The sequence below is a fragment of the Nesoenas mayeri genome (assembly GCF_963082525.1).
Source record: "Nesoenas mayeri genome assembly, chromosome: 2".
In the NCBI taxonomy this organism is placed as follows: domain Eukaryota; kingdom Metazoa; phylum Chordata; class Aves; order Columbiformes; family Columbidae; genus Nesoenas; species Nesoenas mayeri.
In genome coordinates this window covers 40,689,055-40,703,070 of record NC_137543.1, presented here as the reverse complement: position 1 = coordinate 40,703,070, position 14,016 = coordinate 40,689,055, and the positions used below count along the sequence as shown (strand labels likewise).

At 38.0% G+C, this 14,016-nt stretch overlaps 1 protein-coding gene across 3 annotated transcripts in view; it reads right to left on the bottom strand.

Moving 5' to 3' along the window:
- Nucleotides 1–2,711: 2,711 nt before the first annotated feature.
- Nucleotides 2,712–14,016, bottom strand: part of NSMAF (neutral sphingomyelinase activation associated factor) — a 40,119-nt gene continuing 28,814 nt past the window's right edge. For all 3 annotated transcript variants that reach the window (XM_080339332.1, XM_080339331.1, XM_080339333.1), the window contains 12 exons: nucleotides 13,594–13,636; nucleotides 12,950–13,113; nucleotides 11,770–11,878; nucleotides 10,360–10,418; nucleotides 9,587–9,654; nucleotides 7,897–7,964; nucleotides 7,541–7,664; nucleotides 6,705–6,788; nucleotides 5,546–5,696; nucleotides 5,059–5,161; nucleotides 3,957–4,066; nucleotides 2,712–2,994 (listed from right to left, as the gene is read on the bottom strand). In XM_080339332.1, the coding sequence (XP_080195458.1) occupies nucleotides 2,900–2,994; nucleotides 3,957–4,066; nucleotides 5,059–5,161; nucleotides 5,546–5,696; nucleotides 6,705–6,788; nucleotides 7,541–7,664; nucleotides 7,897–7,964; nucleotides 9,587–9,654; nucleotides 10,360–10,418; nucleotides 11,770–11,878; nucleotides 12,950–13,113; nucleotides 13,594–13,636 (1,178 nt within the window). In that variant the 3' untranslated portion in view covers nucleotides 2,712–2,899. The remainder of the gene's footprint in view (nucleotides 2,995–3,956; nucleotides 4,067–5,058; nucleotides 5,162–5,545; nucleotides 5,697–6,704; nucleotides 6,789–7,540; nucleotides 7,665–7,896; nucleotides 7,965–9,586; nucleotides 9,655–10,359; nucleotides 10,419–11,769; nucleotides 11,879–12,949; nucleotides 13,114–13,593; nucleotides 13,637–14,016) is intronic.

Here is a 14,016-nt window from a genome sequence, read left to right as displayed (position 1 = left end):
ATTGGATTGTTTGGTTACTAAATGATACGTCTCTGGAACCACCACAGTGAGCACTTACTGGCAGTAATTGGTGGCTTCATCTAACATTGCTATGATTCAGCCTTATGGGCATAGGGCCTGTGCCCTGTAGCAGTCATCTCTGAGCTCCTTGGGGAGCAAGTTTGCTGAGCCCAAAACAATGTATGATGGAAATGCTGAGCTCTGCATCTGACCAGAGTAGAGTAGATGATTCTGCAGGGGCCAGCTCTGTAAGGATTCAAGCTTCTTTAGAAGTCATTATTTAAGCAAATCTAAAACCTTGTGATTTCCTATTCAGTCTACTAAATCTTAAACTAGAACAAAAACAAGTTGGAGGAAAACAAATACAGAGGAAGAAGAATCCAAACTTATTTTTATCAGGCAGACAGCTCTAGCTAGAGGGGAGATCCATTGGAATTAATATAGAGGTAGAACTTTAGTACAAGTACTATTTTCCCTCCAGCTGTAGTATGTAACAACCAGAAGCAAAAGAACTAATTTAAAACCCGTTTTCATGCAGAAACCAGTTTGTGTTGAAGAGTAAGCTATGGTTATATTCATGAAGATATACTGGGTTATGCTACAAGAAAATATTGGTCTATACATAATTTCTTGTACACATCTGGTTGATTAAAAAAAAAAAGGATACTGCTGATATAACTAGGTAACAGGGTTAACTTGATTTCCCCCCTTAAAAGAGAACAAACAACTAAGGCTGCTCTAAGCAATGAAACAGCTGTCTGGAGGGCTCTGTTTTTTGATGATACTTTGCAGCAGAAAGCAAACCTCAGATTCACTTAATAGTGATGTATTGTGTACATCTGTACTTAAATAAAAGTCAGTTAAGGGTATATTCTCTTTGAGGTTCCTGAAGTCACAGGTCAAACTTCAGGGTCACTTTCCCTTGGTTTATAGCAGTAGGAGGCCACCTAGTGACAAAGGAGCACAGCTGTGCCCCAAATTTGGGTACAAGAGCATCAAGAAAACAGGTGTGAAGGTGTGTACTTCACTATTGCTTGAGTAATTCCTTTGTGATTTTCAAGCACAGGGGAATACAACTTGAGTTGCAGAACTGCACATTATCAGGAACAGAATACAAAAGTAGGATGTGCTAAAGGTTTTAAACCCAGGCTGGTACTGTACTGCAGAAAAACCTAAGCTTTGTGGGCCAGGGGAAAAATACAACAGGGTGGAGGTAAACAAGCGATATAGATACACTTAAAACAACACAAAAAAAGCTTTCAGTGCAATCCAGAAATCTCCTAAGATATTTCTACAGAAGTGTAGAATGTGGGTTTCTATGTTGTCTTTGCTTACACACAGATACATTTCAGAAATAAATATAATGAAAGGTAAAGAAAAAGGGCAGACAAACATTCTGCTGTGACAGTAAGTCGGGTAACAGTAGGCATGCATGATATGACCTAATCTTTCACCACATGTGTCTTCACTACATACGTTAGTTACACAAAAATTCAGTTGTTTGCTAAGTCAAGTGCGTAATGCAGCTGAAATGCCAGTTTGCTTTAACATCATTCCATTACCTTATTGAAAAGTTCAAAGTCCAGCATAAAGAAAACCTGAGGGAATGGAAAAAACAACCCCAACCATAAAACAATTGTTTTACAATGCTAAAGAAACAGCTGTGCCCTGAAATAGGTGTGAAGTGTAAAAACCAAGGCAGGATGTCTATGGACAAGGACTGACTGAATACAGTTTAGAAGAATGCTTGTCCTGGACACAGCAACAGGGCTTCTTATAATACCAGCAGCAGAGAACACCAGAGAAATAAATATTGATCTTGGGTCACATGGGAGCAACATCTGAACTGCAGCTGCTTGTTGCTATAATAAGCCATTTAAAGACTATTTCAAGTCTTCAACTTGAGGATGGCCCCTTGCAGGAAATCATACCCTTAAGTCCTATAGAGAACATAAGCCTAGTGCAACACTGCTTTGTCACTGAGTTAAAACAACAAGGGATTAAATAACCCCAGGAGCTGCAGCTCTTTTTAAATGCTATCAATCATTAAATTCCATCCCAAAGATGATTTGAGTTGAAGGAGGTTGAGAACATCAAACAAACCATGAACATGCTGAAGATTCTTAAGAGAATGAGAGTGACAGAGTGAGGAAGGGCAGTAGTAACAGAGCATAAGACACGACAGACTAACTTCAGGTACAGTGTTCCAGAAAGATCTATATCAAGACATTACATATATGTGTAACTGCTCTCTGTTAGGGGATCAGTTTAACACATGGCTTCCTGTCAGGCTAATACATTAGTGCTGGTTTTCAATAGGAAAAAGCAATATAGATTATGCTCTTATTCTTCTCCATGTCTTTGCAAATAGCCACACTGGAAGACTAGATAGTGGGTCAGACTGACCACTGCTCAGGTGCCTTAGCATCAAAATCAGTGTTTACCACTGTCTGTCTCTTCACTAGGAAGAAAGGTTTGCTACATAAGAGGCACATACATTATGTCGTGAGACATGGCATTAGTCAGAAGCATCCTTAAAGACCCAAGAATGCAAATGCTTCTTTGAAACCAGTTCCAACAGCATGCTACAATGCATTCTACGCAAATCAAACAATGACTGCAAGTTAAGAGCTCTTTAATTACAGAAAAATAGGTCTTTAATTTCATCTCAGATATAATTTTAGACAAGCATTTTCAGCATAATAGTCCATGAAAAACAAATGCATACACTAGGGAAGTTAAGAGCTCTCAGTGAAGTCACCTTAACATAGAAAGTTGTAGCTGAACAAAGCTTCCTATCTGGTTGAACTTCAGCAGCCATCATTGCACACTTTTAAAGTTCCTTTAAAAGGTTTGGTTTAAAATAAGAGTTCATTTAAATATCTGGAGGGAAAGGCACTTAGTATTGCAGTTTCCAGAACATGATTTGTTTGTCTTCCCCTCCTGTAATAACACTGTTGCACTGTTCATTCATCCACATGGATGTTACAGCACCTATGGGAAAGAAAACCAAACAAACAAGTAAATCCAAATGCAAATGGTACTCAAGGTGATGGAGCAGACCTTTTTAAGAGTTTAGGATCATCTCATCATTAGTTTGGATTACACTGACACCACATATGCTGAGAAGAATTTTAGTAGGTTGCGAGGTGGCTGCTCTTTTTTGCAGTAATGATCTCATGCTATGTGGCCTCTGCTGACTCTGGGTACCCGAGGGACAACATCAGTGGCAGCGTAGAATGCAGATGGCACACTGGCTAAGGGGTTCATGGAGACAACAGGAGGAAGTTTCTCTAGATTTTTCACTCCACCATTTGGACTTCTTGTATTAATGGTGTATTTACATCTAGCTTATGCCTAGAAGCCCACTTCTAAACATTCCTCCAGCTACAGAGTGATCTCTATACAGGTCAAATACAAGCTTATAGTAGGGAAGTTTGAACTAACTGTTCATGAAGGCAGCCTTGAAAAACAAACTGAATAAAACTGAGGTAGTTTTTCTCCTTCATGCATCTGGGTTGCTAATGTACTGAAGACTATACAGATACATTTAAGAAGCCTGTAAAACCCCATCCAAAACAATTTCTCTAGTGCACTTAACCTGTTGTTAGATGCTCAGTCCTGATGAACTTTGACAAAGTATATAGTGCAGCCTATACTACACTTTATTAGGGCCATGAGGTAGAAAAGTATTGACTTCTGTGATGTTGTGTGAATTAGAAAAATCTTAAGGCATTTACCTTTGGTCAGTCTTGTGAACAGCAATATTCCTCCACTGCTACAAAATTTCCTTGGAGGCTCATGTGGACCTACTTCTAGTTCTAGTGTTCCAAGTAACACTAATATCAACAACAACCCACTCACTGAGCAGATGACTCTCAAACTTTTCAGTACTAACAGAGCTGGAAAATAGGAACCTTCCACTCAATTTGAGAATATGAATAGTTCAAGCATACCTGTATGTCCTTTGATTTTTTCAACAACTTTTCCTCCAAGAAGGTCCCAAATCTGTAGTTCACCAGACTGACTTCCCGACAATATGGTATTTCCATCCCATTTGAAGCACCTGCAAGGAAGTCTGAAATCAGTTCACTTCAAGCTTTTGTATAATAAGTGCTGAACATTTCCAAACTGACTAAGCCAAAAAATAATTGAAAATGTAAGTATGAAAATGAAGGAAACTCTACTATTTCACAGTCTTTCTGGAAAGGTTATTCCCAAATTATTTTAAAGGGTCATGACCCAAACTTGCTTCTCTGACTGCCCTAAGCCCAGCCAGAATTTCCCTGGCAGGAGGAGGAAACATTCTCATAACAGAAGAGGACCAGGTCAGCTGTACATGCGTGAGTTCCCAAGTGCTTTCATGAACCACCACTTTCACTTCTGTCGCTTCGTGTTCCCAAAACAATTATGTGAAGTGCAAAGAGGACTTTTGGAGAAATAGATAAAGAAAAAAAAATATATAGACACATGCATATGCATATATATTTATGTATATACACACACAAGAAAGCAAGTGTACTCTGTGTCTGGCTGCCATGCTTTCACTCCAGTAACTGAGTAAGCATTCCATTTGTTTTCCTGATAAACCACAGAGAACTCTATGCATTTTGCTTTGTGGAAAAAGTGATCACTCCTTGTAATAGCCAATCTTTACCTAGATTATCGAAACAAAAAGGAAGAAAAACCCAAACCCAACCAAAATAAAGACTGTTGACAGAGGTGATTCAAGTAAGAGAACTGTCTACTTGTTAGAAATTTCTGTAGCTGAGCTGCTGGAAGAGCTGCTTAGCTACAGTTCTCGTCATCTTTTATGGAAGTTAAAGTTGTTGAAAGAATGCAAGTTATTTATATAGATACAGATTTTGTCCCAATTTGGAAAGCTTGACCATAATCGCACAACATGGTAGAGTGTCAGCCTTTGCACTTTCAAAAGTGATTTGATAAAGTTGCCGGTATTCCTGCCCTTTCCATTCTGCTACCACCAACCATCGAGCATTTCCACAGTTAAGTGAGTTGGCCACACAGCTTCATAATCATAATTGTTCTCAGAATTACCTCTGTGGCTCATCAGCAGTTACTGAAGATATAAGCATTCCGGTTTGTACGTCTATTACTTTAAAACAACAGTCTTCTCCTGTGCTGAGTAGATGTCTGCTGTCTGTACAAAAGCAGAAAAGCAAACAAAAGAAACAACAACAGAAAAGCATGTTTAGACATTCAGTTCTAGTTCCCAAAGCAGTCTGTGGTCCAGCACGTTAGATGTGACATTGCCTGACCCTCTTACTTATAGATAGCATACTGTAAATCAAGTCTCAAAGCAAGTAATGATAAAATTGGTTTAGAGTCTATACAACTGGTCTATAGTCCAGTATGGCCTTGTGTATAACTAAGAAATTTCTTGTAATGGAGATGCTTGTTAATCCAAAACATCTCACCATCCCCCTTAAAGTAGTAATTCCAATAACAAGGGTATATTATATGATATCAAGAATGAGATTCCTTTTGAATCGCCAAACATATTAAAAATGAAAATCCAACGTACCAGGACTAAAAGCAGCATCAAACACAGTCCCAGAATGACATGGCAACTGGTGCAGCACCGTTGCTGTAGTAACGTCCCACACACTGATGGTACCCTCTTTGGTTCCAGATGCTAGTATGGTATTTGCAGCATTAAGGTCAATTGTATTTACCTAAGAAGTTAAACATCCCATGATTTTTCTATTATTGAGACAGGTTTTAAACATACACAAAGCAAGCCTATTATCCATAAGATGGCATTTCATTTACAAAAAGCTTTTACATTTAATTATGTAACATCCTTATTAAGTAAAATTATTAAAAATTGTGCCTATAAAAAGTATATGATTGGTGCATTTGATGATATTTTAAAATGCTTTTTCTTCGAAGAATCAGAAATGCTAACTGACATTTCAGACTACTTTTAGTACCCATCTAGATGGAAGTCTTTCTTCTTTACTTTTAAAGAACTTCCTGACTGTCAGTTGTTTCCAATTCTCTTGGGTACAGTTCTTACATGTTACCAGAACTATTTCAGTATGAGCCTACGTTGTGATCTGTTTAAAAACTCGATATTAAAAAGGTTTAACACATAGTAATTCTATTAATAAATACCCTACTAGAGTGACATAAGAGGCTATAAATAAGAGTGTGCAGTTAGATGTTTATGATTCACTGCACACAATGTGTTTATATATTTACATTGAAATTCAGTTATATACTTTATAGCATGGTAAACAACTCATTCCTTTTCATTTGCTTGCCTTTGGCAAAGATACATTAAAAAGAAGCAGTAACAATGAAAATACCTGAAAAATATTGGTCTGTTTTCAAAAACAAAGAAGCAAACAAACAAACAAAAATCTCAGCCCTCCCTGTTACCCCCTGGAACTACGTGCATACAAGCTGAGCAAAGTAAATTAAGAAACCTCTGTTCAAGCTGTTGCTTCAGTTGCCAGGTGTGGACTTTTCAACCAAGGAAGCAGAGGACACTGCCACAGGACACAGACTGAATAAATGAACCCATAAAACGAAAACCCCCTACACACATTTCCCAAAACAACACAAGCCCTCAGCCCTCTAACCCAATCCTTGTGCCTTAACGCTAGTTATTGACTGTGATTTTAATGAGCAATTAACTTCCATATTCTGAAATACTATATCTCTATCCACATACTTACGCTAACATCGTGTTCTAACTCTGCAAGCAGTTCAAAGTGGTGCTTTTTATTGCTCGAGATCTCTCCGGGAACACAGTGCCACACCTACAACACAGATATTTATTTAAGTTCACTCACGGAAGCATTAATGTAACTCTGGGTGAGTTTCTTCAGTACTGAATTGTCACATCACAAGGAGGGCGGCTCATGTCAGCTGTGGGCCTTGCCTACATGGCAGAATATAGAACAACAAATGGCACCTGAACTCATTTACCCTAAGCAGAACCCCATATTAAACATGATTATGCTGATTCCATGTAGCTTACAGAAGCCTACCTAAATACGGGTGTATCACTGTACTGAATATATACTTACCAAAAAGCCATACGTAGAAGGCTTTGGGAAATTCTTTCCTGTCTCTAACTTCCAAATTATCTTTCCACCTAACTGTAGGCATGCTCTTCAGATTAGCAAGCTCCTGGTCCACTTAGCTGAAGAACATAAGCTACAAAACTATTAAACTTCAACATTTTAGAAGCCTATTTCACTCAAACAGGACCATCAGTCAAGATCACAAAACACTCCATATCCTCCAACAAATACAGTTTTCCTCCAAACCCCCACATTTAGAGTAAGTTAGAATCAATGACATTTCTTTAAAGTAACCCTTTAGCTCTGAAACAAAATTGAGATAAAGCTATATGAAGAAGAAATTCTAGAAATAAACTCAATGTGATACTAGCTAAGTAATTGTTCTAATACACCAGGCACATCCACTCCAAAGCATCTGGCTGCTTGAACATTACAAAGCACTGGCTTTAAATAGTTATTGAAGTATAAAAATCTCATATGCAAACCTTCACAGTGGAATCCCAAGATGCAGAATATAAATGCCCATCACGCCAACAGATCTTACTGACTGCATCATCATGTCCCATTAAGATGTCTTGCTGTCTTCCAAATGCAATTGAATAAAAATATCTAACAGGAAGAGGATATAAAGGCATTATGTCTTCAGAAAACTTAAACTTTTTTTTTCTAAATAGATGAAATAACTTTGCTTCTACAGTTTCTAACAGAAGGTACTGAAAAAACTAAAAATATAGACACTGTGTTTTAACAATGAATTTCTGTATCTTTATCTAAAACCATAAATATGACAACCAAGGTATACAATGTAATTCAATAAAGTCAATAGGAAGTAAATACACACATATGATTGTCCCATGAAGAACTTATGACAGTGGTATCTCCTGGTAAGATTAGACAAGATGACAAAGCCTGTAAGAAAAAAAAAAAAAACAAACTGTGTTCAATTTCTTACGTCAAATCAAACAGAAGTACATTAACATGCTTTTGAATAACAAGAAGCATTTTTATCTTCTATACACACCACATACAGGTGTTATATGGACACTAATCAAGCAAAACCTTACTGTTGGACAGCAAGAATACTTAATTCCCGGTAAATATAAAGGGAGCACTGAAGTTCAGAAACATGCAGAACCGTTGGCCCTCCTTTTTCAAAATTACGTGGCATGTAATTCCTTACTTAGGAGAAACTGGGTCAGCTCTTCATCTTGTAAGCTACTGTCAATTCTAGATGTAAGCAGCTAACAGAAAATAAAAATGAATTTTTTTTTCCTGTTTCTTCTCCATGACTGTTACTTATCAGCTCAGCTCTTTCAAACAACAAATCTAATTCCTACTATTCTCAGCATGAAACATTCTCTAACATCCTTTATAGACAGCTGCTTAGCTACATTACCATCACTGGAAGCAGCAAGGGGAAAGAAAAATCAGCCCAGTGCTTCTACTAGTATCATTACTAGTCATGTTTTATATTTGTTCTAAAAAACAGTATGCTCCTGGACTGTAAAAAGACTACTGCTTCTAGCATTGCTGCAACAGATCAGCACTCAAATTACAGAGAGGAGAACAGTAATTAAAAAAAAAAAAGTATACAAGGCCTCCACAGGAAAAGCTGACTTTTAGCCTAGGCAAAGAGCTCCCTTTTTACAGTGTCAAGAAGTGACATTCCTAAATTTACCTTGGCTAAAGCATGAGGAATTGCTGTATCTAGATTTACCTGCTGTGTGCCATGGCAGACCGGAGGGTCCTGCTCCTGTAACTTATTTGGGGACCTGTTGGGGCGGGCTATGGCTTCTGTCTGGGCATCCCACTTGCCTTTTTTGTTCCCCCTAGAGATGAGGGTACAGAGAAGGCTGACATATCCTAGTGTCTTGCCTCAATAAAGGACTCTGAACATGACAATTGGGAATTAATCTCTATGACCCAGGTCTGTGCTCAGGCACAGAAAATCCAATATAGAATCTCTTTCCAAGTTCTGTTTTAGAAGCAGGGGAAAAATGTTGTTCAGAGGTTGCTGAGATCATTGCTCATTGGGGAAGGACGGCTCAAACTTCCCCAGCATGGATTCCATTCCCTGTGCTTGGTTCTTTTCTGCCAGCTGACTTGCAGCCTTCAAACACTTGGGAGCAGCAAGGCAATGCTGGATGTGAGCACGTGGGTGGAATTTAAGCTTTGTGATCCTGGTCCCAATGGCAATTCAAGGTTGTTCAGGAAGACTCCTCTGCTCATGCCAAATTAGCTTTGTCTACCATGAGACCTTCCCTGGATAGCAGGGCAACTCAGAACAGAGCTATTATAGTGCAGAAGTAAAGTGCAGCCATTTAATTCTCCCTGTTCATGTTTGCAGAATGCTCTCTGTCTCCCTGGAGCCCTGACAAGAGTTTCAGTTCACTCTGCTGAATTATTCACACACAATCCATTTGAGTGGGCAGGGGAAGAAAAGAGGCAGCAATGTAGTGCCAAGAGCCATTTCTCTGAGTAGCTCTCAGAAGATTCCCAGTGATCTTGTTTTTATTTCTACAGCAACTTACCATGTTTGAAAAGGACACACTTCTCTGGATTGTTTTTGATTCTTTGGAAAACATCTTCAAAGTTGAATCTGGGGATAATGGACAAAATAGAAGATAAAAAAACTGTTTCATATTATAGAAGCTAGTAATTTTGCTTCTGTTTGAATATTCAAATATCTTACTAGGAAAAGCAGGTACAGGTTTCTCATAGTCTTTGAGAAACCCTTATAAAAAAAAAGCTTTTGACTTGAGCCTGGAACTAGTTACAGCTGGACTTCCTCATGCCCATCAAACTCTAAGGTAACTCTGGTATCTAAAAAGAGAAATTACCACCTTCCTAAGCCTAGATATAGATAATATTGAAATCAGTAAATCAAAGTGGTCTCAAACCTAAAAAAAATAATGAATTTAAGCTATTTAACTACAGGAAATATATATTTAACTTCATTTCTATAATAGGTGACTTGCAAAGGCAATGATCCAAAAGCCAAGCAGAAGTAGCCTTCACATACAAACACTGAAATGTTTGTGAGTGAGAAGGAACTGAGCATGAAGCGAAAACAAGAATCTTGATTTTGGCAAAAGATTAGGGCCACTCCCTTCATGCCTGTAAAAAACCTAGAACCCAGTGATTCCAGAAATATCCCCTTTAATGTGTTCATTTTGCTCTCAGGGAAGATATTAATGGGATTCAATCTTAACTACATTTCAGAGTTTCATGCTATTTTGTTCACAAAACATTAGCCTGCATTTACACTGCAGGTTCTAGTAAATATCTCTGCAATAATACTTACCCTGGGAAGTAGTGAAAACAGACGACCCGCTGCAAGTGACTGCTATTCCAGTGATTGCCCTGTTTAATACAAGTAAGCTTATAGGTCATTTCACAAGTTTTGAAACTTAAACCACCATACTGCAAATCAGCTACAGTTGAAAGTCATTCTTTGATCTCTGTAAGAGCTAAGACATGCAAAGAGATGAAAAGCACTACAATGGTATGTTATATGCCTAGAGACAAAAATATACCTTGACATAATATGTGAAACACCAGTACAGGTTCCCATATTGTTCTTCAAGAACTTCACCCTCATCAGAACGACCATGGCCACATGAGCGAACAAATAGTTTCACATTCAGTCTTTCCAATTCAGGATGAGCTACAAGAAGTCAGGAACCTGCCTACAGGCAGATACTGAACACCTCGTATGTCAGAAATCAGAACTTGCATGTCTTTTCTCCTCAAACTTGACATTGGCAAAGTCAACATAGTTTAGAAATTTAGACACATAAATTACGTCAGGGAACTAGTTATTAGGAAGCACAGAGCATTCTGCACAGTCAAAATTCTGCTATACAGATCTGCTTCTATTTGTTTGTTTTTTACCCTCAGCAGTCTTCAGGTTAAAAAAAAAAATAAATCAGAAGTTGAAATTCCAGTCTGTTTTCAGGATCAAGGTTTTCCTAACCCTAACAAATCTGGTAACAGAGACCCTTTCTCACTACAAATATTACCTTGTTTTCTAGACAAGAAAATATTTCTTTTCTAGATTGAGTTACAGCCACCAAGAAAGTAGTTGCACTTCAGGTAGCAAGAAACCCTCCTACTAGTCCAGCCACTAGGACAAGGGAAGGGGCCAAATGAAAATCTGTTCTTTAAAATACAGCTGCTGCTGTGCATTGTTAGGTATTTTCAAAGTTTACCTGAAGTGCCCCTGCCAACTCACAGCCCCCCAGGAATCCATCAGAACGGTAGTTTTGTATCTGGATTAACTGAAAACTTGTAGCTGGAGACTTGGCAAACTGCTCATACAGCAGCAGCTCAAGGTGTACGGTAGATGAATTGAAGAGGTTTAAGCTTTCAAATCAAGCAAGATGAAGAAGTGAGGTCATCCTGGGATTATACATAGATAAATACATAAATGGAAGACTTTGGCTGCTGCTATCGCTGTTTTAGAGAAGGGTAATCAATATCTGCTGAATTAGGAACAAAAAAATAATTTTAAAAAAATCAAGCTGATAAATACCTTTTCTGGATTGATAACCCATCATATACTCAAACTCATTTTACACAATCAAATCAATAGCTGTTCCACAAAGAAAAATATTTACCTTAGACCCTAACCCCTCATTCAGATTGACACACAGATACCACCCCCACCCCCATTAAATAGAACAATTTTGGCTGTGAAAAGAATAGTACCTACTCTTTGTGAATTTTATATTGCTCATCTAATTTTAGTTTGGCAATATTGTTCCAAGCAAGTGTTATACTTTCTTCTGTCAAATCTTCAAAAGACTCCTCATTTGGAGAAACTGCAATAAAATGACACAGCAAAGTTTCATCACAAATAGAAAATAAAAAGACTTCAAATAACTAGGTAGCTGAAGTTGCAAACATAAATATGAAAGTACAGATATCATGCAGAGTTCCAAGGAGTAAGAATTTTTGGCTAATGCAGAGAGCGATAAGATCACTATTTTCCAAATCTCTTCCTGAGTGCACAGCCTTACACAGTCAAAAGTATTATTCTTCTCCTCAAACTAGGGCTATTAAACTGGAGACTTTACCGAATACATTTCCAATATGGAAAAAAACCCCACACAAACAAAAGAAACACACACAAACAAACAAAACAACAACACCACACAACACCCGAAACGAAAGACTTTTCAGCAGAGATGTTTTGGTGTTCCATGGAGGTATCAAGAACTTTCCCAATGGAAAAGTTCTCTAAGCCTTTCATCATATGGCGGTCTTCCCAGTCCTTTGATCATCTTTGTAGCCCTTCTCTTGACCTGCTCTAGCGTGTCCTCAGCTTTCATATATATATAGACACATGCATACGCTTGTCTTGAAGACAGTTATTCAGTCAACATAGTCTCTACACACTATCTAGGGAAAACAGTACTTTCTTTACAGATTTTCATCCAAGTCATGGAAAAGGAAAGACATTTGGATGCTTAATTTAAGTTCTTAGGGTTTATTTAGACCAAGCCACTCCAAAGCCATCCCTGTTCCAAAAACTGAACAGATATTTACATCATTTAGAATGCCTGCAGATATGGTCATTGGAGCTGTTGTCATTATTAACTTGATGTGCCATGAAAGGCCAGGGGTGATGGACCTTCCACAACTTCAAAAGCAGAGGTTGAGCAGTCCCACAGGAGACCACATGAACAGAAGGCAAAAATGCAGCACAACATCCTGTTTTCAAATTCGAAGCTGGTATTGTCAGATTTTCTTTAACAGTTCATGGATCTATTCTGAATTGTCTTACAGGGAAAGTAGCCAAGAGAGTTATATAATGAGATCCTGTGGGAGAAAGATACAGAACTTCTCAAAATTACAAATCCATTACATCAGTTTATCTGTTATACATTTACCTGGAGACTCAGCTATGGAAACGCTGTGACTAGATGTTCGAGACAAACTTTTCAACTTCGGTATTATCCTTCGGGGATGAGGAATCGTAAACAACTGTTTTGGCGTCTGTCCAAACTCCAAGATTTGTGTCAGCAGAGCTACTTTTTCATTGGGGTCCATAATACTTTACAAAAACAAGACATTTGATTAAGTCAAGTAGACGAGTGCTTTTTTTTCCCCTCCACTCCCCTGGAAGCATGAGCCTGCACATGCAGTTACTACAGCACTACAGGCCATCACAAATTCTTACAGAACTGATTTACCAGAGATGTGATGGAGAGTCATGACAGCTTCATAATTTTGTTTATGTACAGTGACAGTATACTTGCAGATTAAAAAACAAAAACAAACAAACAAAACCCAACCAACCAACCAAAACCACAGCAATTTCACAAAAGTCAGACTGAAGAGATGTTCAAGTAAGAACCTTTCAATGCATGCTAAAAAGGACAACCTGATGCTGGTTGTCTGCATGTTTGGGAGCATAAAAATCGAAGAGTTACACCATTCACACACAGAGCACTTTTACAGCCCACAGATAATCCGGATACTGAGAAATTCAGCTAACTGCTTTAACACAAACATTCTGATTCTTGTTAATTACCTGTTTAAATCCACTCCTCCTTCGTAAGTTAATGGGTGAAACACTGGAGGAAATAAAAAAAAAAGTTTATTTGTACAATGTAGATATTCAAGGCTCATTTTCTTTGCCTTGCATATCTGCTATAAAAGAAGTTGTATTTTTTACTCAGCTTGGTTATATTTAAGCAACTAAGCTGTTTCAGCAGGCTGTAGAGCTTGAGATCTTGTGTTTTAATCCTGGGTTTCTTACTTGAATATATTTTAGGATTTCTAAAGAACTCAGAGAAAGTTTCAGAAGAAAGCAGTCCTTCCATAAAGGAAGGATGACTTATTTAAGCTTCATTAAATACTAACCCTCCCCAGTAAAGAAAGAAAAGCACAGTTTCATAATGGGATCTCTGGTTATTTTCTAGACAGGTAACAAAATGTAGTAAAGAATAATTAT